Below are 26,626 nucleotides of genomic sequence, written 5' to 3'. Positions count from 1 at the left end.
ATTGCCCACCTAGGTTAAAGCAGAATCAGCCAGCTGGAAGAATGCCCAGCACTGTAGGAAGAAAGTCAACAATCTTTTTCATTCTGCCACCATTAAGTACCACCACCTCCTCTCCATTACCTCACACCCATTCTATCTCCTTTCCTGTACCCACCTATCACCAACGTTCACATTCTACCACTCTCACTATCGCCTGTAACATCTTCTCCATTTCCCTCATCCACCACCAGCCCTGCATGACATCTTTACTGCCTATTTATTCACATGGAACAACTTCCCAACTGCACTAACTGTAATAACTGTGTCAACCTCATTCATCTTCCTCGCTACCTGCCTCTCTGACAATTCAGGAGCAAATCAGACTGCAATACGGCAGGAAGGGTCAAGATGGGTGGTGTGATGCCTGGCATTTGGCTTCTCACCCCTTATGGAGAGAAGATCCTGACTCTCATTGCCCTGAGCAGTGCCTGGTCGATTGTCGGAGTCTACCCTTGACTTCCTGTGCTGGGAACCGTTGGGCAAGTACTTGCTGACACCTACCACCTTCCCGGCTTTGTGTCTGCACTAAACAGCAAGGTACTCTGGCAGCAAATTGAGCGAGGTACGTGTGGAAAGCCACATAAAAGCAAGGCAAGGCTGTGGAAGCCTGGGATGCTGTGGGCATTCGGATAGGGTGAAAGAGAGTTACAGAGTGACAAATTTCTCCAATAAGAGAAAAGCCCAGAGGTACAGCCTGGCCCAGTCCACCACACTTCCAGGTAGTGTATTGTCACTGGTATAAACCACTTGCTTGTTCTCATATTGGATTTGTTTCTTTTGCAAATCACTTCTTAAAAAGATTTAATTTACAGGATGTGGGCGTTGTTGGCTGGGCCAGCATTTATTGCTCATGCCTAATTGTCCAGAGGTCAGTTAATGGTCAACCACATTGCTATGGGTCTGGAGTCACATGGAGACTAGACCAGGTAAGGATGGCACTAACCTTTCCTAATGGACATTCGTGAACCATGTTTTCTTCCAGACAATCAACAACGGCCATCATTCTACTCTTGCTTCCAGATATTTATTAAGCTCAAATTCAACCAGCTGCCATCGCAGGATTTGAACTTGGGTCCCCCGAACATTATCTGGGTTTCTGGATTACTAATGCAGGCACAATATCACTAAACTATTGTTTCCATCATTTCAAATTTGTGCATCTCATTCTTGATCCTTTTAAGAGAGTAAAAGAGAATTCTCTCCCAGGAAAACAGCCCCAGCTCTTCCAAACTATCTTCATAAATGAAGTTTCTCATCCATGGAAATATTCTTATAAATGTCCTGTGTAGTTTCACACCCTTCTTACAGTGTGGTGCCCAGAACTGTATGCAGTGCTTCAGCTGAGGTCAATCTAGTGCCTTATACCCTGCCCTTGTACTCTATGTCACTATTAATAAAGTCTAGAATACTGTATGCTTTTCGTTAACTGCTCTCCACCTGTCATGCATCTTTAATGATTGATGCACATATATGTCCAGGTCTCTCTGCTCCTGCGCACTTTTTAGAATAGTACCTTTTCTTTTGCACTCTTTCTCCATGTTATTTGCATCACCTCATACCTCTCTGCATCGAACCTCATCTGCCCATTCCATTAACTTCTCTATGTCTTTTTCAAGTTCTATGCTGCCCTCCTCGCACCTTTTGATGTTTCCCAAGTTTTGTATTGCCCGCAAACTAAAAACAAAATTGTCCACTGCATGGTAAATCTAGATCATTGACATACATCAAGGGTCCTGGTCTCAAATCCTGGGGGACTGCATTACAAAACCTTCCTATAGCCTGAGAGGTACCTATTTACCATTCTTCTGGTAAATGGCCATTTCCTATCTCTCAGCCATTTTTGATCTTGGATGCAGTGGCCCATGATGATGGCAGGGAAAGTGAATGAATCTGCTCTTGTAATCCCCAGGCAATAAATCCTGGCTAGCCAACGATGTCCATGTCCCTTGAATGAATTAAAAAAAAAAACACCTTGGAAAATCTACTTACAGAGGCTTTCCAATCAGAAAAAGGTCTTTAATCGGATGGAAGGACATATGGACGTGCTGCTCCTCCAAATCACAGGCTGGTTCTTTCCTGTACTTGCTGCTGATTTGTTACTAATTGGTTTATTAGTAAACCAATGTGGGAGAGAACCGCATGGGATTGGAGAAACAGCAAACAGCTGGTAGGTTAAGGCCGTCGGTGAGGGGAAGCCAAGTTCCAAGAATGGGGGCAAGCAGGGGGTTGACAGCCTTGAACAAGGGTGTGGGGAAGAACAAGGACAAGCAGCTTTTGACTGTTGGCGGGGCAAGGTCTGAAGGTAGGAGGGACTGAGATTCAGGAGTGGAAAGCTGAGCCTAGGAAGGGACCAAGCCCTGTTGGTGGCAGAGCGGCCGACTGACTCTTTTGTGATAACAGCAGGGGAAAGAAGAGCTCCAAAAAATGTAGCAGATGAACGCTGTATCAATTGCTCTACTTAAATCTGAGAGTGAGGTCTGACATGCAGTTAAAAAGCTTAGTAATTTCCTGGTTAAAATCGTCCAGCTTTGTGCACATGGTAATGGAAACATATTAGCTATGACCTCACCAGTTTACAGAAGGTGCATTTAGGATGATCGTCTTTCTTGTGTAAAAGTACATAAGTTATTTTAAAAAAAGCTTTGCTTGCTACCTTATTTCAATTTACATACCATGGTGGCAAGGAATGAATCCTTTCCATGTGTGTTGTGGTTTTAAGTTTAATGGTGGTAATAACCATTGAGGAAAATGATGAATTCTTCTAACTCTGCTTCTGTGCAAGTCTAAGTACATCAACACAAGTATGGAAGATAATATAACTATCTAGATGGATTAGCAAATGAAAATGTAGCACCTAAAAATCGACAAACAGTCCTCAAGAAGAGCCCTTGCAAAAGAATTTTGTGCCTTACTATATCGCCTAATAAAGGAGTTAGTCAGAATGGAAAAGCAGCCCTGAAAACCAAAACCAGACAAATGTAAATCAAAAATTAGCCCTCAAGAGGAGCCCTTGAGAAAGAAGAAACATACCGTGCCTTTCTGTTTCTATATCTGATGCTCGCTCTTAAAATGTATTCACAGTTTACATAGTGCATCAAGCTAGAGAAACAACAGGCAGAATGCAAAAGGACTGAATGATGAGAGTAAGGAAGTGTTGTGACCATTATATAAGGCATTGGTGAGCCCACACCTGGAATATTATGGCCGTTTTTGGTCTCCTTACTTGGCGAAGGATGTGGTGGCACTGGAGGCAGTTCAGAGGAGGGTACCCAGGTTGATTCCAGGGATGAAAGGGCTGTCGGACAAGGAGTGGTTGCATAGCCTGGCCTTGTATTCATTGGAGTTCAGAAGAATGAGGGGGGATATGATTGAGGTATGTAAAATGCTAAAGGGGATCGATAAGGTGGATGTTGAAAAGATTTCCCCCTTGTGGGACAGTCTTGAACAAGAGATTGTAGATGTAGAGTGAGAGGGGATAGGTACAAAACTGAGATAAGGAGAAGTTACTTCCCCCAGAGGGTTGTGAATCTGTGGCGCTCACAGCCACAGAATGCACTGGAGGCAGAATCAACCAACAGATTCAAGAATGAAAAAGATGTGTTTCTGATGAAAAGTGGGAGAGAGGTGTGTGGGGTGGCAGGCAGGAAAGTGGGGTTAAGACCAGGATAAGATCAGCCTTGATCATGTTAAATGGCGGAGTGAGCTCAGAGGGCTGAATCGCCTACTCCTGCTCCTAATTCCTATGTTCCTATGATTCATAGCACTTATTGATTTACATAAGAGGATGTGGAGGGGGGCTGGTGGGGTGGAAGGGGTGGGCAGGTTGGGTGGGAGGTTGTGGGTGGAGGAGTACAAACAGTGAGTATAACTTGCTGTCAAAATCTGATCCGGAAGTCTATTCCTTCCATCGGTCAGAACAAGGGCCTGAGTAGAACAATGTGGATAGAATGGGCTGATTGGCCAAATAATGTAATCTCATTCTTTGAGAATACAGTGTTGTCACTAATTTAGTTCAACCCTTTTTAATTAAGTTCTGAGAATGATATTATATTCAAGCAGGAGCCATTGCATTGAAGAGAATTTTAAGTAAGAATGACAATGCCCAACTCTGTGAGCCAGACTTCAAAAGGGAAAGATCCTGGTACAGCGGTGCCCTGCAAAGAGCTTAACACTCCTCCTGTATACAGGGCTGATACATTGTACAAAATTTCCATACGGCCTTATGTAATTACTCTGATGCATTGTGTGTGGCAGGCAGCGAACAGAAGCTCGCAGGAGATTAAATGGGTTATACTGTAATTGTATGTCATTATTTCATACACAATATCAGACAAGCCATCACAATTGAGATATTACCTTTTGAAATATTATAATTCTAAAACAGCACCAAAAACTCAATTAATATGATAATAATCCATTAGAATAAGATTTATGTGCTACATTATTATAATCCCCTGTGCTTGCCTCTTTTGAGCTGATGGAAGTGTAATCAGCTGGTCGAGTGTATGTTTTTGTTGAGGCTAGGAGGATTCCAATAGCCTGTGGAATATTTCAATTTTGTTTCAGGAAGCCCAGGGTGCAGCAAACAAAATAGCAACACATGCTGCCTTGCTGCAGCTTGCGCCATCTTGCTTCTTTTATCTCCTGTCATTCCATTTCCTCCTTGCAATCTCCCACTCACTTGTCTTTTTTGCCCTCCCGTGCTGACTGCTTCCTTTGTGAATTGTTTCTGCTGGATTTACAAACATCTTATTGAAACTGCATCGAATCCAAGCTCTCCATGCTTTCACATTGTTAACTTTGCTGGCTGTCGGTATTTATTACATACCCTCCTGGTGCACTTAGCTACCAACATACACAAAACCTACTTCACATCATTCAAAACAAAGGGAGTGAGGGCCTTTGAACAGGCCCTGAGCAGAGTGCAAAAGATAAATGTCCAAGGCTGCATCCATCAAACCATCTGGGAGCAGTTAGGGTTCAGAAATGGAAAGGTTCAACCTCATTTCATTAAACAGAGTCTGTATTCTTTAGCCCGAGGGAGTGGATTTTCATTGAAAGACTCTTTGTAGCAGTACTGAAGTGATCTCTTGGTGATGTTGAGCTATTAATAAACCACTCACTAATTTGCTGTGTCATCTCAATGCACAAGTTCAACAGTGTCTGGAACACAAATCTCCCGATTTCTAATAAGTTCACCTTGTTTGCCATCTTGAATTCGCTCATTCTTCCTGGGCTATTCCTGAACTGAGTACAGCCTGCCCGTGAGTAACTGAAGGACTGTCGCTTGTGACTAAAATCACTGTCCGACAGAACTCAAGGAGCTGACTGTGTTCAGCGAGTTGCAAAATGTGAGTAGAAATCAAGTTGGGGAGCCAATTCTGCCAAAGTGCCCTGGAACCCCCAGGAATGGAAGATTCATCTCCAGGATAGGGCTGTGAACATCACACGAGAATAAATATTGGGCCTTTTAAAATTAACTGTGTGCTGTTTTCATTGCTTTTCAACAATTTTGCTCATTTGTTACAAAGATATTGGAGATAAGAGAAAGATTGCTTCATTGAGAGTAAAACGAGCAATTTTCTCATTGATGAAGGAAGACTGTGCACCATGAGGTTAGTTTGAGTCATGGGGTAAGAGGGAATGTGATAAAACCCCCAGGTTATACCACCGGAGTTGGATCAAGAGAGGTGCGGTTATGCACAGGGCCAGTTGACAAGGCATCTAAAAGATATGGAGGATCAAGTGACTTGGAACGTGAACAGCATTGGTAACTGTAATACTGGAGATTGAAATTTCATGGAAAATTCTTCCTATTTAGCCAAGAAGTGAGAAATCTTTATTTTGTTCATGGCTGGCATTTCAACTTAGTTTTTAACAGTTGAATGGAATTAAACTACTCAGTTACTAAACCTATTATTTATGCCTAAGAAACACATGATAAATTGACCAATTAAGCAACGCTAATTTAATGAGTTTTATTGTTCATTTCTACAGCCAGACATCAGCTGACACAGCCCCAAGTCCTTCTCATTGTTATCAACTGTATACGAACATAGAAGCAACACAAGGCCTGCCCAGTGTTCTAATGTAACTATTATATTGCAAGTGAAAGTCACCTTTTGCTTCTCGGAGATGGTTTTATTTATGTTGGTCTTGTTAACTCCGCAAGCATGTGCTATCCGTTGACTCACCCGCTTCAGTCCTTTCCAACTGGCTGCTGCTTGGGCCTGTATTGCTCCCTTTTATCTGTTATTTCAAATGGGGGACTAAGTTCATGTTTAATTGTCATTTCTGTTTGCAGGGGAAGTCAATAGACGCCATCATTAATAAAGTACATGCCAGCACCCGGCCCATATCCCTCCAAACCCTTCCTATTCATATACTCATCCAAATGCCTCTTAAATGTTGCAATTGTACCAACCTCCACCACATCCTTTGACAGCTCATTCCATACATGTACAACCCTCTGCGTGAAAAAGTTTCCCCTTAGGTGTCTTTTATATCTTTCCCCTCTCACCCTAAACTTATGATGCAGCAACCACACTCTCTACCTTGTCACTGTGTTGGGCTTCAAGTTCAAATTTCTTCATTACACCTCTGTACCTCCTTTTTCAAGGCCTCCTTTAATCACCTATCTTAACAATTCATGTCTCTGTCATTTTGACTGCTAACTCTCCTGTGAGGCGTGCGCCATTTTCCTGTGTTTAAGGTGCTGTATAAATGCAAGCTGTTACATTTTAAAAATTGTTGTTCTGTACCCACAACCACCCTCCTGCCCCCCCCCCCACCTTTTCAGGAACATGATTACAAACCCAGGATTCTTAAAATACTCCCAAAACACTGGAATTCAATTCTCAAGGAAAAAGAACATCCACATTATCAAGACAGTAAAACGCTTCCTATGGTACACAATGCCAAACTTGTAAACAACAGTGAACTGACCACTTTTCCAATCTACAACAGAGCCCCTCTGTTGGTAACTGGAGAGGGCTGCAGTCATGTCTATCATAGTTGAGAGGATTTCAAAGAACACAACAATCACTGAAGAGGATGAGGTTTGATCCGTTTTAGTTCCTCTGCCAGAATGTGCCTAACTAACTCCTCAATACCCTCCATGTCATTTTCCAATTGCTCCTGGTCCTTGGTCTTTTGCCTGTATTGCATTATCTTTGTTTATAGCAGCTCCTGTCCTAAAGTTACCTTTGCCCATGTCCCATTGTTCTACTTTTGCTGTTTAATTTAAATAGCTTGCCTGTCTTGCTTAATTTAATAAGATCACCTCAAAAATGTCGCTTTCCAAGCCAGAAAGCCCAACCTTTCTCCAGGGTTTCCTCTTAATTGTGCTATCTTCTGCTAGCAATCAGCCCCAATGCTGGTCACACCACTGCCTCCAAGGTCAGAGTGTTTCTGTTGTGCATCATTCATCAGAACTGGAATCAGTACTCCAGAAGTGATTTAAACACAGTGAGGAAAATTTGATCATAGCTTCCTCCAAATTACCAAACCAGCTGTCAAATTCAATATTCCTTGATGGAGGTCATGTAGAATTATAAATTTCCTGGTTCTATTAAAAATCAGTGAGATATTTAGTCTTGTATGACCCAGCCTTCCATGGCATCAGCTTCAACAACAGTATCCCCAAATATCCTTCTGCCTGTGACATCCCTGTTCAAATGACAATGGAAACACTACTAGATGCTCGTCATACAGTCATAGAGATGTACAGCATGGAAACAGACCCTTCGGTCCAACCCATCCATGCCGACCAGATATCCCAACCCAACCTAGTCCCACCTGCCAGCATCCGGCCCATATCCCTCCAAACCCTTCCTATTCATATACTCATCCAAATGCCTCTTAAATGTTGCAATTGTACCAACCTCCACCACATCCTTTGACAGCTCATTCCATACATGTACAACCCTCTGCGTGAAAAAGTTTCCCCTTAGGTGTCTTTTATATCTTTCCCCTCTCACCCTAAACTTTTGCCCTCTAGTTCTGGACTCCCCGATCCCAGGGAAAAGACTTTGACTATTTATCCTATCCATGCCCCTCAATTTTGTAAAACTCTATAAGGTCACCCCTCAGCCTCCGACACTCCAAGGAAAACAGCCCCAGCCTGTTCAGCTGCTCCTTATAACTCAAATCCTCCAACCCTGGCAACATCCTTGTAAGTCTTTTCTGAACCCTTTCAAGTTTCACAACTTCTTTTCGATAGGAAGGAGACCAGAATTGCATGCAATATTCCAACAGTGGCCTAACCAATGTCCTGTACAGCCACAACATGACCTCCTAACTCCTGTACTCAGTACTCTGACCAATAAAGGAAAGCATACCAAACGCCTTCTTCACTATCCTATCTACCTGTGACTCCACTTTCAAGGAGCTATGAACCTGCACTCCAAGGTCTCTTTGTTCGGCAACATTCCCTCGGACCTTACCATTAAGTGTATAGGTCCTGCTAAGATTTGCTTTCCCAAAATGCAGCACATCGCATTTATCTGAATTAAACTCCATTTGCCACTTCTCAGCCCATTGGCCCATCTGATCCAGATCCTGTTGTAATCTAAAGTAACCTTCGCTGCCCACTACACCTCCAATTTTGGTGTCGTCTACAAACTTACTAACTGTCCCTCTTATGTTCGCATCCAAATAATTTATGTAAATGACAAAACGTAGAGGACCCAGCACTGAACCTTGTGGCACTCCAATGGTCACAGGCCTCCAGTTTGAAAAACAACCCTCCACCACCACCCTCTGTCTTCTTTGAGTCGTATCCAGTTCTGTATCCAAATGGCTAGTTCTCCCTGTATTCCATGAGATCTAACCTTTCCAAACAGTCTCCCATGGGGAACCTTGTCGAACGCCTTACTGAAATCCATATAGATCACATCTACTGCTCTGTCCTCATCAATCTTCTTTGTTACTGCTTCAAAAAACTCAATCAAGTTTGTGAGACATGATTTCCCACGCACAAAGCCATGTCGACTATCCCTAATCAGTCCTTGCCTTTCCAAATACATGTACATCCTGTCCCTCAGGATTCCCTCCAACAACTTGCCCACCACTGAGGTCAGGCTCACCGGTCTATAGTTCTCTGGCTTGTCTTTACCGCCCTTCTTAAACAGTGGCACCACGTTTGTCAACCTGCAGTCTTCCGGCACCTCACCTGTGACTATTGATGATACAAATTTATTGGAAAACTCAATCTGCCTCTGGAACTTGCTGCAGATGGTGTAATCATCTGGAAATCCGTTCCTCATCCATTGAATTAAACTAGAGTGCAACACTTGTCATAAGTACAAAAACACTCAGTTCTATCATCCATTTAGCTGGGGACTTCAATCATTTTATCAGTTAACTAAGGGAGTGCTTCATTATTGGGAGTGCTGCCTTTTGAAGGGGGCAGTAAATTTAGGATCTATCTGTTCACAGGCCATGGCACTATTGTGAAGAGGAAAAGGGGAATTCTTCCAAGTGTCCTGATGAACATTTATCCCTCAAACAATACCATTAAATAGATTATATGTTTTTTTTTCTCATCGCTAGTTGTGGAAAGGTTGCATTTTGCAGATTGCTTCTTCCAGCAGTGACTAAACTTCAGAAGTGCTTGAGTGGTAGTGACATACTATGTGATTGTTCAAGTTCCTACACAAATGATCAAAGAAAAAAGCACAGTATAGCACAGGAACAAGCCCTCTGGCCCACCAAGATTGCGCCAACACAGGATGCCTTTCAAAACCAAAAACCTTTTTTTTCCACACAGTCCATATCCCTCTATTCTGTGTCTATTCATATATCCGTCAAGATGCTTCTTAAACATTGCTATTGTATCCGCCCACACCACATGTAAGCCATTCTTTTCTGCTGCAGATCTCCTAGGTCTTTCTGCACTGTCAGTAACACAATAGGATATATTTGAGAGTTACAATGCCAGCTCGATTTAAGTTATGCCAGTGAATGACAAATATATGTTCACAGAATGTGCAGGTCAAGGGCAGACTCACACGGTCATATAATGATGCAGCCAGCACTTGCTGACGTTTGCAGGGCTAACCCCATCCCTGTTACACACACACACACACAAAACACACGTGGGATGGAATGTATATTCTGGCTGAAAAGAACAATTCGCAACCCATAATAATTGAGGGAATCATGGAGCACAGCCAGCATATTCAGGTTGCTTGATCAATATTTGCTGACTGTTTGCTTTTCCTTCATTGACACCAAGCCAAAGAATTCCCCAGTCAACATTATTGTGGGCATATCTTCGTCACACCGCAAGAGTTCAAGGCAGCCCGCCACCACCAAAGGGCAATATAGTAAACTGCCAGCTTTTCCAATATTAAGAATAAGTAACCAGAAAGAGAAAAATTGTAAGAATGTTATTCTCATTAGAACATTTAATTGATATATTAGCTGGGTACAGTAGACCTTCATCCACATTTTTGGATTCATGGAGAGGATTGCATGATCAAGACAGGGAATGAGGTTGTCACTGGCTCGGCCAGTATTTATTGCTAATTGCCCAAGGGGCAGTTAAGAGTCAACCACATTGCTGTGGGTCTGGAGTCACATGTAGGCCAGATTGGATAAGGATGACAGTTTCCTTCCCTAAAAGACATTGGTGAACCAGATGTTTTTTTTTCAACAGTTGATAATGGATTCATGGTCATCATCAGACTCTTAATTCTATATTTAAAAAAAATGAATTCAAATTTCAGCAGGGCATTTGAGCTTGGGTCCCCAGAACATCATCAGAGTCTGCAGATTAATAATCCAGTGATGATACTACCAGGCCTTCACCTCCCAGGCTATTTAAGCCAACGAGAACACCATATACATGGACTGTACAACAAATACACAAGCTACACAAATTCCATATGTACCGGCTGAATTAATCGTGGGCTCACTGACCCAGACCCACAGGTAGGAAAGTTCTTTGTGAGCAGGCTTGAAAAATGACTTTAATTGCCATGACTTCTGATAAAGGTCTCTATCAAAGACTTCTTTTCATCTGGAAGAATTTCAAAAACAACTTCTCCTCACATCACTTTCTTCAATTCCAAGATGTTCTGGGTATCACTGACAGACAGTGACTGGTACAATGTGGATGCTGGGTGCATGTTGCTTTGTGATTGGATATTTTTGTGCATATACCGACCACCAGCATTTCTTCCAGATCATTATGGAATGGATGAGTGCAATAAATGTTTCACATAAGATAAAGAAGGACTGCATTTAAATAGCACCTTTTATGAGCACTGAATACCTCAAAGGACGTGACAATGAAGTAATTCTGAAGTGTAGTGGTCACTGTTGTAAAGTAAGTGATGCAGCATCTGATAACACACAGTTAAATTCCTACACACAGCAAAGTGGCAATGACCACATAATTGATTGAGAGATTCTAGTCAAGCGGTAGTTATTGATACTGAGGAGAACTCCTCTGGTTTGGTTTGAAATAGTGGGATCCATGGGATCTTTAATAGGCACCTACGGTTGACAAGCCGTTTGTTTAACCTCCCAATTGAAAGGGTGGCACCTCAAACAGTACAGCCCCGGAGTGTTATCCTTGAGTTTGTGCTCGAGTTCCAAAGTGCAACATGCATCCTCCCAAACTTTTACTTCAGAGACGAGGTGCTACCAACGTAAGCCATGGCAGACACATAGGATCATTGAGAACTGACAAATGATAAGGACAGACTGGATAGGGCAGGACAGTGATGACTGACATGACGTGAAATGATATGGTTGACTTGCCAGAAACTGGAACCCCACAATGACGACCTCCAGTTTTCCTCCTGGCTACTGCTGATCTCCTGATTGGGGAGGACTGACAGCTAATCAATGATGTGTTGCAAGGAATCCTGTTTATTGACACTGTGTAGTGATTGGAAGGAGGTCAGCCAAATGATCCTCATAAAATGAGTTCGCTGATTGGACCAGGCTAACAGCCCCAATCAGGGAGCCCTGGATGATAGATACCAACATGAGGGTCAGAGGCTCTGTTCACTATGGGAGATGGCTCTGAGGGAACTGATCCAGTATCAAGGTATCACCATGTGTAAATAAAGGGTGACCTGGTGATGGGATACCAGCCTCTGTAGAGTTATTTCAGTGGTGATGACAGTGGGATTAATGATGTAACCATGGAAAAGCACCTACTTGTAGAAGCCCAACTGCACTTCAAACAGGCACTACAACTGGCTTCACCATTGGAAAATACAGCAAGTGGAGCAAATGAGTTGCAGGGTTTTTCAATTGAAGTGGACACCCTCACCAGTCTGATTGAGCTTGGGCAACACCACTTGAAAGAAGACAATTTGCAAAGCCACACTCAGGGACAGATCCTGAACAGGTCAGCCGATAGCAAGACTCCAAAACAAAGCAAGCCTTGGTCAAACAGTGAAAGTTTCCTTCAGGAAACAGGCCGGCAAACCGTTGTAGTTGCTGCTGCTGCTATATGGACTCAAGACAGTAAAAGAGTTCCACTAGACCTAAATTGAATTAGTGAGTTCATAGGCCAGTATTGAGAAGAGTGCACACCCTGGCAAGTCCACTTATATTGGATGGAACATTTAAACTGCTTAGCAACATCCACATGGGAACCAATCGAAATAAACACTGGGTTAAACGGTCATCCGGTTTGAAAGGAGGTGGTTACTGGTGCAGCTATTTCAGTGATCGCAGAACTAGTCTTTAACAAAATTTGAGGAGAAAGTGAGGTCTGCAGATGCTGGAGATCAGAGCTGGAAATGTGTTGCTGGAAAAGCACAGGGTGGGGGCGGAGAGGTCGGGAAGAAGATTGCAGGTTAGGAAGGCGGTGCTGAATTCGATGGATTTGACTGAGACAGGGTGGGGGGAGGGGAAATGAGGAAACTGGTGAAATCCGAGTTTAACAAAATTTGCTCTGGACTCCAACCACTCGATTTGCACAAGACCTCAGCTACACTGAGAACCTATACTGGGGAACATTTATAGATTAAAGGTATGACTTTAGTTTCAGTCTTTTATGAGAGGCAGCTGGTTCAGTTACCATTGATTGTGGTAAAAGGCTTGGACCCAAGCTTGATGGGGCAAAATTGGTTGAGGGAGTTTCAGCTTGATTGGCTCCACACATTTTTAGTGAAGTCCTAATTAAATACCCAGAAGGTCGAGGGACTATCAAAGGAGCCAAGGCCACCTTGCACATTGACCAGGAAGAAAACCACAATTCTGCAAGGCAAATGGCACTGGGCAGGCCTTACGGGCAGAAGTAGAGGCAGAAACCAGGAGGCTGGAAAGTGAAGGGAACATCAAACCAGTCCTGTTTGCAGAATGAGTAATACCGGTCATATCGATTGTGAAGTCTGATGGGTCAGTTTGTCTTTGTGGGGATTTTAAACAAACAGCAAACTACTTTTTGTAGCTGAATAAATACCCAATCCTTTGCATTGAGGATTTATATGCAAAGTTGGAAGGGTGGGGGGTTACTGTTTTTCACGAACTGGACGTGAGCAATGCATATTTGCATTTGTGTTTTGATGTGGTTTCCCAGAATTATGCTACAATTAGTACCCATAAAGGTTTGTACCAATATACAAGATGATGGAAAATATTTCACAAAGTCTACCCCTGGTCACCATTTATTTAGGTAATTTGCTAATAACAGGGAAGATCAATAAGGAGCACTTAGAGAGAACTTGGACACAGTCCTTAGGTGTTTCTCCCAGGCGGGTGGATGCCTTAGAAGGGAAAACTCTGCGTTCCAGACAGCCCAAGTGACCTACATGGGCCACAGAGTTGACAAGATTGGGTTATACCCATTGGAAGGTAAAGTGAGGGTGATCAAAGGTGCTCCAGCTCCCATGTCTATACTGGAGCTTAGGTCTTTGCTTGGGCTGGTGAGTTATTACATAAAGTTCATATATAACCTGGCATCTTTGCATCAAAAAAGGGTCAACCTTGGAAATGGTTGTGTAGCCAATCCATAGATTTTAAGAAAGTGAAGAAGCAGCTGTTATCCTCTAAGGTGTTGGCACACTATGATCTCAAGTGAGATCTAGTATTGACATGCAAACCCTCCCCATACAGCATCAGGGTAGCATTAGCTCATAGCTGGTCCAATGCACAGGAACACCCAATAGCGAATGTATTCAGGACTTTGGTTAATGCAGAGCATAACTACGTCCAGATAGAGAAGCAAAGTTTAGCAATCATGCTTGGAGTCAGGAAGTTCCACCAATACCTTTATGGATGTAACTTTGTAGTAATAACAGACAACAGATTCCCCAGCTAGGTCTGTTTAAAGAGGACAAGGCAGTGCCGCCCATAGCTTCAGGTTGAATTCAGTGGTGTCAGTTCAAGTTGGAACACCGTCCGGGAGGCCAGGTAGTGAACGCGGACACCTGAACTGCCTCCCACTGTCAGATACACCCCCGGTGGTACCACCACTGGAAGAGTCTGTAATGGTTTTACATTTTCTGGACACAATTCCAGACAGCTGACAATATCAGACTGTGGATGCAGAAAGATCTTTGGACCTTATAGACTATGATTTCCCTGATTGGACCAGATCAAAAGCCCCAATCAGGGGAGTCCTGGCTGCCAGATATAAACAAGAGGGTCAGAGGTTCTGTTCACTCTGAGAGCTGGCTCTAAGGGAGTTAGATCAGTGTCAAGGGCTTTCCACATATAAATAAAAGGTGACGATGATGGGATGCTGGTCTCTGTGGAGCAAGCACATTTGTTCCATTATTTCACTCAGTAAGTAAAGCAGAAGCAGGAGGCTCCTACAATGCGATTATTTCAAAAACAGACTCTTACAGTATATGTGAACACCCATCATTCCTGGAATAATTCCTCAAAGTTGCCTTGTACAATTGCTAAATCCTTCGAGGTGAGGTCTGATAGGTGGAAAAATCGAGTGAGGGTGGCGCTGCAGTGCTCAGGCTCTGTCACTAGAGGTCCCCACAGTATGAGTATGACCAGCCAGCAGCATCTAGTGACAGAAGCCGGAAACTGCAGGGTAGAGCTGGAGTCTGATTCAACCCCAGAAACTGATTCTTTGGTTGTTCTGGAGCCTCCCAGTTTTGTCATGCCTCAAGGCTACAAAGGATCTTGTGGTTCACTGGAATGGCTTCTAAACTCAGACATTGTTGTCTTTCACTTATTCTTCAATCACTGCTCCTTTTGACAACTGCTCACAACTCTGCCAGTTTCACCCATTCACCAGACTTTGTAAAGCTGGTAAATCTAAGGCCCCAATGACCCCATCTCGCCATTTTTAATTTTCCCTGATTTCAGACTTTGCCATTTTCTCAGGATGTTGGATTTAGCTTTACCGCACCATATGGGATCTCTGAGGTTCTTTCTCAAACCTTGTGCAGAACATCCCGTTTGTTCAGTGATTTTGAACGTTCACAGTTTCCAACAAACTTGGATGAATTTCAAATAACACATGTACTGTGCGGCCGCAAAGGCCCAGGCACAGATTCCTTACACACTCTGGTCATCACCAACTTCCATTTGGTTCCAATTCTGTACATCGGATTGAACCAATTTCTTATCCACTTCAGAGGTTTCCCTTCTCTCCATAATCTAATTTTGTCGGCCAATCGACTGTATTCCAGTTAGATTAAGGGCTGAACAGACCAGTCCTCAGACTCTGTGGGCTGAGCTCCTGAATGTTACACCCACAACTACCATGTATAATGGTCACTGGCAAGGCTCTCAGGATGGGATGGGCATCCCTATTCCCATGAGGCAGGTGGGTGCAAATACCTCCCAATCTGCCAGTAAATGTGCTTCCTGCACTCCCCCCCCCACACCGTCAACAAGAGTTTGAGCAAATTTCCCACCATAGGATCTTTGTCTTTTGTTTTAAAGATCATTCACAAAGCTCCAATGCCTGGATTCCTCACCATTCCCACACTCCAGCTATGGAGCATCTATGTGGGCTTCTTTGCCTCACTGAGGTCCCTCCAATGTCAACATTCTGCCCTTGGCCCCGTTCCCAGCCTGCCATCTGCCTTCTAAAAGGGTGGGAAAAAGACACAAAATCTTCTCGAGGGTGACTAAGTCTTTATTGAGTCTCTGGTCTTATGGCTGGTCTACTGCCAGTATTCTTGTTGGAGGATGGGCAAATGCCTGAGGCGGTGGTGTTTGCTGACTCTCCCTATCCACCTGATTCTTCATCTCCTCAAAAACGTCAACTCAACACACTTGACCTCTATCCCACACAACCACAATGACTTTCTAAGTATCTCCATGTTTCATTATTGCCTTCTTCAGATCTGTTTAATTTGCACAATGTATCTTCGATCTAGTCGATCCAAGGTTCTATTCATTAGCTCACTATCATTGCATTTGCCATTTTCTAATCCTTAAGCAACAGATGGATATATCCAATTGTCTCTCATTAACAGAAAGAGATGCCCATGGCCCTTAGGAGACTATGGCTAAATATTTCCTTCCTATTTTTGTTTCTGATGAAGCTTTAAAATATCTGCCAGCACCTGGCAGTTTCTATTAGCTATTTTCCCAAATACGTAGTGTGCTGTCTGTCATGGCCAGGTATTACATTTTAATTCAGTGCCTTCAGGCTTTAGCACCTGACGGTGGGTTCTCACAGCTGGTTGGCCACTGAAATATATTTAATCGCCAGCTAATGCCACTTAGCCTAGTACTTCCTGTGACACCCTGCTCAAAGATGAACCCTCTGTGTACAATCCATTTGGTTGCGTACTTACTATTGTGCAGAGTCATTAAGCTGGTATTCACGGGAACGGCTGAAGCATTCCACCATCCCAGAATCTGTCCAAAGTCGCTTCATGGCAGACAGCAGCTCCGGAGAGAATGGCTCCGTATCCTCCATTCGACTCACTACGTCACACACCATTTTAGCATCAGCCTGTGGGGAATGAGAAGATGTATCAGAACGAGACAGCAACAAGCCAGTCACATCATACCAAAGGACTGCCATGAGCCAATCACGTTATGGCAAAAGACAGCCGGAAGTCCATCAGCTCAATGCAAGAGGCAATGACGACGGATCCTGACATTGAAGGCCATGGCCTCGCCAGTGATGACAACTCTGCAACACCCTTCTCTCTGTCTCTCTCTCTCTCTCTCATCTCTCACAATGGCAAACGCACACATACACATACTTTGCAGCCAATTAGTGGGAGAGGTACAGGATTATGATCCAAAACAGGATTCCGGGAACAGTGATGCTGAGGTCAACTGCTGGGCTGCTGATTCAACCCTTAGGACCTGCTCGTCCCCAAGGCTTAACAACTACCTCGGGTTGTAGTTTATTCAGCGAACCTTTATTCACTCAGGGTTTAAATTGATTATTGGAACAATGTTGGAGGATTCACGACCACCTCCAGAAATTTTACATCCTTCCTTATTGTAATTTTGCTAAGTTTGCCTCTCCCTTCCACTTCCTGACTTCGAATAATTTTTGTATCCAGAACAAAGTAGTCTGCCTGATGGATATCCATCCATGTCCTAAACATCAATTCCCCCACCACTGGTGCACAGTGCCAACAGTGTGTACTATATGGAGGACGTACTGCAGCAATCACCAAGGCTTCTTCAACAGCTACTTCTAAACCACCCTGGAAGGACAAGGCAGGAGATGCACTGGAACACCACTGTTGCACATCTAATATCCAGTTAGTGAAGGAAGAATCCAAAGCCAGTCTCTATTTGAGGTATATTTATTTAGTGAAACATTACAAGCATTTTATCTCCAGACTCCACTCAACTCCTATGCCAGTGTCTGTTTACATGCTCAAGTAACCACTCACCCAACATCCTCCTTGTGTACTTAACCTCAATTGATGCAACGAACCAACAAATTTCCCTCCAAGGCATGTGTCATTCTTTGTTGGAACTATAACACTGCAGGTGCACCTAGCGCTGCTCAACAGCAGCCCTCACCCTTCAGTTCTCATGACATTATTGTTGCTAGTGTCCCAACTTTTTCATTCATCCATTTTTCATCACCATTTAGATTATAACAATTCACTGTGTGAAGATGAATAGTCATCTCCACCTGGTTTCTTTGGTTACCAACCCTCTTGTCAACGTAAATAGTTTTTTCTCCAATTATTCTGAACAATACTTTCTCTTAACCTTCTCTGCTCCAAGGAGGGAGATGCAAGCCTTTCTTTCATCTCTCCACATAAGGTTCACAGATATTGCTTTCTGCAGTGAGGCCAGTTGAGTGCAATATCAAGTGCTCTGCACTTCATACTAAAAATGGCTCTGTGATTTGACATAGTTCTTTCCTTCTTTCCCTGCTCTTACAGGGTCAAAATGCACCAAAGGCCTAAGTCTGGTAGACTTCCGAAAGTGGATAGTAAGGGAGGCCAATTCTCATAAGTGATGTAAGGTTTCAGAGAAGTGCTATAAAGGAGAAAAAGGCACAGAGATGGAGCAACTCAGGAAGGGATCTCCAGGATGTAGGGCCTAGGCAGCTGAAGGCTGACATTGGAATATTTAAAATGAGGTTGCCCCAGAGGCCAGAATAGAACTACACACGAGTTCTGAAGGTTACAGAGTTAGGGAGGAGCAAGAACAAGGAGCCATTTAAAAACGATAATCATAATTTTAAAATTATGCGGAACAAGAAACAATGTAGATCAGAATAATGTAAAGTCATTGAGAACAGGGATGACAGGGTGAATAGGATTTTGTGCAAATTAATGCAATAGGGCTGCTACCATACATGTAGATGCAGCCAGAGTCACCAGCTAGGCATGACAAAACAGGATGCAGGAAATGTCTGCATATGTGCAGTAGTGATATCACTACGTTCCACGTGCAGTGATGATATCGCTGTGTTCCACATGCAGTAACATCACCATGTTCCACATACAATGACATCGCCATGTTCCACGTGCAGTGACATCACCATGTTCCATGTTCAGTGATGACGCCACCGTGTTCCACGTGCAGTGACAATGTCACCATGTTCCATGTGCAGTGACAATGTCACCGTGTTCCACGTGCAGTGACGCCGCCGTGTTCCATGTGCAGTGACAATGTCACCATGTTCCACGTGCAGTGACAATGTCACCGTGTTCCACGTGCAGTGACAATGTCACCATGTTCCATGTGCAGTGACAATGTCACCGTGTTCCACGTGCAGTGATGTCACTGTGTGCCACATACAGTGACAATGTCACTGTGTTCCAAGTGCAGTCATGACATCACTGAGTTCCATGTGCAGTGATGACATCAGCAACATGACAAAGAGACTGGGGCCTCTTGGGAGTGGATCAAAAGATAGGAACGGGTGTGGGGTGAGACCTGCACTGAACAAAGATGAACTTTAAAATCAGATAAAGACTTTTTATTGTGTCATACAAGTGTCTATTTCACACCCAGGCAGCTGCTTCACATTGCTTAAAAATGACCCCAGCTTTTTTCCTGCTCTTATGTCAGCTGGAGGTGAATATATACAATACACTGCTACTGGAGAATGCGATACTGGCTGGGAGTGCAATGAAACTGTCCAACCTGGAGCCAAGTGCTACTCCAACTCAATTTTGAAAACAGACATTGTTTTGGCCTTGACTGATTTCTGTGGTAGAGAATTCCACAGGCTCATCACTTTCTGGGCAAAGACATTTCCTCTCATCTCAGTCCTAAATGATTTACCCTGTATCCTAAGACTGTAATCCCGGTTCCGGATTTCCTGGCCATCAGGAACATCCTTCCTGTGTTTACCATGCCTCGTCCTGTTAGAATTTTATAGGCTTGTATGAGATTCCCCCTTATTGCTCTAAACATCAGTGAATATAATCCTAACTGATTCAACCTCATTTGCCAGTCCAGCCAAATTAGGAATCAGTTTGGCAAACATTTGCTGCACTCCCTCCATAGCAACAACATCTTTCCTCTGATAAGGAGACCAAAATTGCACACAATATTTCAGGTGTGATCTCACTAAGGCCCTGTATAATTGTGCAAGACATCCCTTTTCCTGTACTCAAATACCCTCACAATAAAGGCCAACATACCATTTGCCTTCTTGACAGCCTATGGTACCTGCATGCTTATCTTCAGTGACTGGTGTACAAGGATGCCCATGTCTAGTTGCATATTTCCATCACTCAGTTTACAGCCATTCAGATAATAATCTGTCTTCCTGTTTCTCCTATCAAAGTGCATAACCTCATATTTTTCACATGATATTTTATCTGCCTTGCATATGGCCACTCACTCAGCCTGTCTAAATCACACTGCAACATCTCTGCTTGAGTCTCACAGCTCATCCTCCCATCCAGCTTTGTGTCATCTGTAAATATGGAGAAATTACGTTTAGTTCCCTCAATTAAGTCATTAATATATCGTGAATAGTTGGGATCCAAGCACTGATCTCTGCGGTACACCACTGGTCACTGTCCATACCCACATCCTCAGCTCCGTCCACAGTGACACCCTCAGCTCTATCTGCACTGACATGTACACAGAGGAACCTCGATTATCCGGCATTCTATTATCCAAATTTCGGATTATCTGGACAAGATTGCAAGGTCCCGATGCTTGGCTAAACTGTGTTATCCGACATTCGATTGTCCGGACAAAATACTCCAGCCCGTGTCGTTCGGGTGATCGAGGTTCCTCTGTACATGTACACGGTTCGAGTGAAGACTGAGAATGAAACTGGAGAGAGGTGGAGCAGACAAGGGTGACTTATGATTTGAGAAGAATTTAATACCACATCACTGCTCCTCATTAATGTCAAACAGAGGCTCGTAATTTCACAAAATTTCAAACATTAAGTATCCAAAAAGTGACATATACTGGAACAATCAAACAGTCAATCATGACAATATAAGTTATAAATTATCTGTTACAGAATGGAAAGAATATGGTGTGTGGTTTATTTCATACAGTCTTAAACAAACTGAAGTGATGGCACATTATGTTGAGGGGAGTCCATCTAATATCAGAAAGGCAGCAAAGTACTGGGAAAACTTAAGATGCGTTAGAGAATGCTCAGGTTTTATGTTAACAGAACAGGATAGGTAAAATAAAGACGCAATTCATTGGAATACTGGGAAAAAGCTTCCTGACAATTCAAATCTGTGAAGTGAAAGGCTTATTCAGTAAATCAGATACAGGGTTTCAACAAATCATTTGAAAGGATTCCTCCCATTGCTAGTTTGCCTTGTAAAATTGAGGTGAGACCTGAAAACACACAGGTGCCTTTGAGAAACAGGCTGGAATGGGTGATGGGCCTGAAGTATTATTACCTGTCTGACCTTGTTTGGGACAGAACCTTAGTTGACTGAGAGGGTAGGGTACCCCCAGGCTCGGATACTCCCTCAGCTCCAAGCCTGTCAGTGAGTTGCTGTACAAATGCCAGCTGGGAATTCCTTCAAGAAAGAGGGATCACTATTCAGGAAGGGCTGGGACTGCTGTTGGCTCCAGGTACAATGTACTAATGCTGATTGCCCTAATGATTTGGAGAGGTGTGTGGTGAACAACAGGTTGTGGTAGTTACCATAGTGAGACAGAGATTCACCTGCCTCTCTTGCAACCTAGTTTACTGCATCAGGTGCTCCTAGTGTGGTCTTCTCTACATCGGTGAGATCAAACGTAAACTTAGGGAACAGTTCGCCAAACATCTCAGCCAGGTCCACAGGGGCCGACTGGACCTCCCAGTCATCGCCCATTTTAATTCACCCAACCACTCCCTTTCTGACATGACCATCCTTGGCATCCTTCATTGCCGCAATGAAGCATTCCGTAAATTGGAGGCACCACCCTGCCTCCACGACCATCTCCTTTATCTGCATCTCCCCTACACCCACCGATAGTCCTGAAGAAGGGTTACACCCAAAATGTCAACTTCTCCACTTCCTGATGGTGCCTGGCTTGCTGAGTTCCTCTAGCCACCTGTCTGTCTATTTTGGATTCCAGCATCTGCAGTTTTTTTTGTCTCTAAATATGATAGTCCCAGCTACATTTGCAGGAATTAGGAGCCCAAGTTGCACCTCTACTGTCAGAGGCAGCAGTTTCCCTCTGAGTCAGAGGATTGTGGATTCAACTCTCACTCCAGGTTGGAGAACACCCATCCAGGGCATTCACTGAAATGCTGTACTGAGGGTCTACAGCATGGGAATGTTTATCAATATATTGCTGTTCAGCAGAATTTGCTGTGCAGGTGAGAGTTTCCTTTGTCCCAAGGAAGAAGATATTCACAACTATTTCACTGGTTGCAAAGGACTTTACAATCCAAGAATGTGAGAAGGTGTGATATAGATGCATTTCTTTTTAACATGTTTCAAGCCGCATATAGCACAGATAACTTCCCCTCACCTTGCACAGTCAGTCAGAACCCAATGAAAGAGCCATACAATGCTCAACTCCAACTCCCCTAGTCAGATACTGGTTGTAACCTCGTAGAATACAATTGGGGCTGTTAATCTGGTCCAATCAGGGAGCGCTGGCTGACATAAAAGGGCAAGTGTTAGGAATACCGGCCCCTTGAATGCTCGACTCAGTGACAAGCAGTGCTGTTGTCAAAAGTTATGCATTTGGAAATAAAAGGTGATTGGAGATGGGATGCTGGCCTCTGAAGAATTAGTTCACCGCTGATGCTCAATGAGTGATAGCAACAGGCATGTTTCTGCTGTTTACTTCATGGCTCCTCACCCTATGTGGCAGCAGCATTATAATGTGCTGACAGAGGAAAGGGAAATAGGAGAACAACTCCATCAAGGATTTTAGCTCTTGGTGACGTTGTAACAGTTGGCACATAGAGTCAGAGAGATTTACTGTGTGGAACCAGGCCTTTAGGTCTAACTTACCCAGGCTGCCCAGTTCTCACAATTAAACTAGCCCCAGTTGCCTGTGTTTGCTCCATACTGCTCCATACCTATTTCATCCATGTACCCCTCTCCAAATGTTTCTCAAATTATAAAACTTTACTTGCCTCCACCACTAGCTCTGGCAGCCTGTTCCAGACACTCACCACCCTCTGTGTGAAAAAAACCCACCCATCTGGACCCTTTTGTATGTCTCCCATCTCACCTTAACCGTATGCCGTCGAGTTTTAGACTCCCCTACCATGGGGAAAGGCTGCTAGCTATCTACCTTATCGACGCCTCTCGTGATTTTATAGACCTCTATAATGTCACCCCTCAGTTTCCTATGTTCCAGGGAAAAAGTTCCAGCCTCTCCAAATAACTCAAACCTTCCAGTCCGGATAGCATCCAAATCTTTACTACACTCTGTCTAGTTTAATAATATCCTTGCTATGGTAGCATCTCTCAGCACCTGATTCACCTGCAGGCAATTCCAGATATTCACTGTCAGGTGGCTGGTCTTTCCTACCAGGTGTCAATGATAGGGTGCTAGAGACGGAGTAATCTGTTGTTGGCATCATTCTCCACCCCTAGTAACCACACATTGACACAATACTTGCAAAAGTGTCAATGCTGAAAAGTAGCCATTGGGAAATTTACTGTTTCAATACGATGGAGGCAACAGAAAATTCTGAAACAAACAGACTTCTGATACAAAATGGAAGCGCAAAGATTAAAATAAAGATTCAGAAATAGATCCAATGTGCTGCTGGTGTGGTTCTTCCAAAGCATTCTTGCAAAAGGAAGATAGATGACAAATTCCTATAACTGGGACATTATGCAAACATCTAAATTTTCACAGCATTTCTTTCACACTGGCAGGTGTTTCTAGCAGCTGAATAAAACCAAACTGGGAGAAAAATATCTGATGCTGTGTTGAAAGGGTGAAAATATGGCCTCTAATTGATCATTTTCTGTTTAGTTCTAGTGGTTCTGATTGGAAAATTCATCCTGTCAAATAAAAGCAAGGGCTACACATAAAAACAAATTGGACTGAGTGATGAACAGGGTCTTTAAGGAGGATATTTGTTTCCAAAACTGGATCTACGAAAAAGAATGCATAACACAACTTAAAGACCATGACACGGTAGGAAATGCACCTGAAACTATTCCCCCTTGCAGGAGGATTGGGAAAATCAGAAGAGACAGGTGGGCGGTACGGTGGCACAGCGGTTAGCACTGCTGCCTCACAGCATCAGAGATCCGGGTTCAATTCCCACCTCAGGCAACTCTATGTGGAGTTTGTACATCCTCCCCATGTCTGTGTGGGTTTCCTCCAGGTGCTCTGGTTTCCTCCCACAACCAAAAATGTGCAGGTTAGGTGAATTGGCTATGCCAAATTGCCCGTAGTGTTAGGTGAAGGGGTAAATGTAGGGGAATGGGTCTGGGTGGGTTGCGCTTCAGTGGGTCGGTGTGGACTTGTTGGGCCGAAGGGCCTGTTTCCACACTGTACATAATCTAATCTAATCTAAAATAATTGGCCAAACCTGAAGTGAGGATATTTTCACACAGCGTTGTGACTTCTGATCTGCAGATGTATTGCTTGAAAGGGCAGTGGAAGCAGATTCAACAATACATCTTTCAAAAGGAAATTGGGCATGTACTTAAAAAAAGTGTTAAAAAGGGTAGCATTGTGGGGAACGGAGATACTGAAAGCTCTTTCAAGAGTCAGCATTGCTTTGATGAATTGAATAGATTTCTCAGTGATATATCATTCCATGAATCTAACATAAGCATTTTCGGACTAGGCCAGGTTGCACCAGCTACAAAAATTAAATTATGCAAAACAATTTTGAGCAGAAAGGAACAAGACTAGTCCAAAATGATAAACTATATTTGTGAAATATTCCGCTGTAAAACCAGGCAGTTTATTTTGCTGTGCTGGGACACAGGCACAGCATGTGGAGTTTGAGAGGTACACTCTCAGTGAGCTTGACTAATACAGGCACAACATCCTTGCTCACCCTCCTGGTCTCCCAGTTGTTTAAAAATGTCATACCGCCTGCAGCTTAACCGACTTTAATTAGGTATCTTCGACACCTTTGCACCAAGTACATCAGTGAGATTGACAGCTTTCTCACTGCCATACGCTGCTCGTTCCCAGTTTTACTACTCTGAATGGTTCACAGCTTGTGTTCTGGAATTTATACCAAATTAGAAATAATAAAAAAAGGCATCGTTGTTTGCTCTGCTAACTAACTGTGTGACCAAAACACTTTGAGCTACATCAAATGGTTTGAGCCTTGGAATACAGAGTTGGGTAGCTGTATACCGGCTCCCAGATTATTGGGAGCTTGTTGACAGCACTACTTTCAGGAAGATTGTATTGTAAGAGAAAACACTACACATATGCTTCCAGGGGCATTAGGCACCACCTTGCATTGACATGTGGTGCTTTACCTATGCAATAGTTGGCACCGAGTATCTTAATGTGTAGTTCCCCCAGTCCCATAATGGACTATTGCATATCTCTGGCAACACAGAGCTGAACCAGGCCTAAATGCACAGATGACATTGGCTTTATAGTACTCAGCAAAACATGAATTAATTGCTGGGTCTTGAATGGATATCATGTAAAGTGTAATTTCTTTCTACACATAGCCAAGATACTTGCTGGATAACTCATAATGGACAAGATTAACCAACAGTTGGGTAAATTAAACTGGTACATAAAGCCAGACAGTCATAATGGTGAATGAGATTCCTAGACACTGCTATGATTGCCGACATGAGTACACATTTTTTTTGCAGGTACATTCTGAAATAATTAATTAAAGGCCTGCATCCCAATACCAATCACCCTTTATTTACAAACGCATAGCCTTTGATGAGTCAGGCCCCAATATTGCTGACATTCATCCTTTATGTCAGCCAGGGCTCCCTGATTGGCCCAAGTTAACAACCGGAGGTCCAGCTGGCTGACCTCATTCTAGCCATTCCATATTCCTGTCTGTAGTAATGGACAGAATTCTGTTGGCGCTCCCCATAGGGTTCTTTCAGGTCTCTGAGAGTTCACGGTCTCATAAAGGAGGTACAGTTCTCTTTACACTTCATTTGCTCCCACATTAGCTTTAACGATGTGCCATTACAAGTCAATTTTAAACATCCAGGCAAATTCCCTCCATAAAGTATTCTTACCTTTCAAGAGAATTTCCTTTTTAATGCCTCCCAATAGAAAGGTAGCCTCATTTCCACTGGTGAAGTACCCTTCCACTGACACTCTCAGTTGTTTGGCCGAACTGGTCCTCACCCTTAACAATTTCTCCTTCGAATCATCCCACTTCCTCCAGACCAAAGGGGTAGCCATGGGCACACGTATGGGCCCCAGCTATGCCTGTCTCTTTGTTGGCTACGTAGAACAGTTGATCTTCCGTAATTACACCGGCACCACTCCCCACCTCTTCCTCCGCTACATTGATGACTGCATTGGCGCCACCTCGTGCTCCCGCGAGGAGGTTGAGCTATTCATCAACTTCACCAACACATTCCACCCTGACCTTAAAATTTACCTGGACCATCCCTGACACCTCCCTCCCCTTCCTGGACCTCACCATCTCCATTAGTGAAGACCGACTTGACACTGACATTTTTTACAAACCCGACTCCCACAGCTACCTGGATTACACCTCTTCCCACCCTACCTCTTGCAAAAATGCCATCCCGTATTCCCAATTCCTCCGCCTCCGCCGTATCTGCTCCCAGAAGGA

At 43.6% G+C, this 26,626-nt stretch overlaps 1 protein-coding gene across 2 annotated transcripts in view; it reads right to left on the bottom strand.

The window, feature by feature from the left end:
- gnao1b (guanine nucleotide binding protein (G protein), alpha activating activity polypeptide O, b) overlaps positions 1-26,626 on the bottom strand; it is a 231,476-nt gene that overhangs the window by 40,351 nt on the left and 164,499 nt on the right. For both annotated transcript variants that reach the window (XM_043707217.1, XM_043707218.1), the window contains exon 4: positions 16,779-16,939. In XM_043707217.1, the coding sequence (XP_043563152.1) occupies positions 16,779-16,939 (161 nt within the window). The remainder of the gene's footprint in view (positions 1-16,778; positions 16,940-26,626) is intronic.

This window comes from Chiloscyllium plagiosum, chromosome 17, assembly GCF_004010195.1.
Source record: "Chiloscyllium plagiosum isolate BGI_BamShark_2017 chromosome 17, ASM401019v2, whole genome shotgun sequence".
NCBI classification, from domain to species: Eukaryota; Metazoa; Chordata; class Chondrichthyes; order Orectolobiformes; family Hemiscylliidae; genus Chiloscyllium; species Chiloscyllium plagiosum.
The sequence above is the reverse complement of the archived record's forward strand: the minus strand, read 5'-3'. Positions and strand labels throughout refer to the sequence as shown.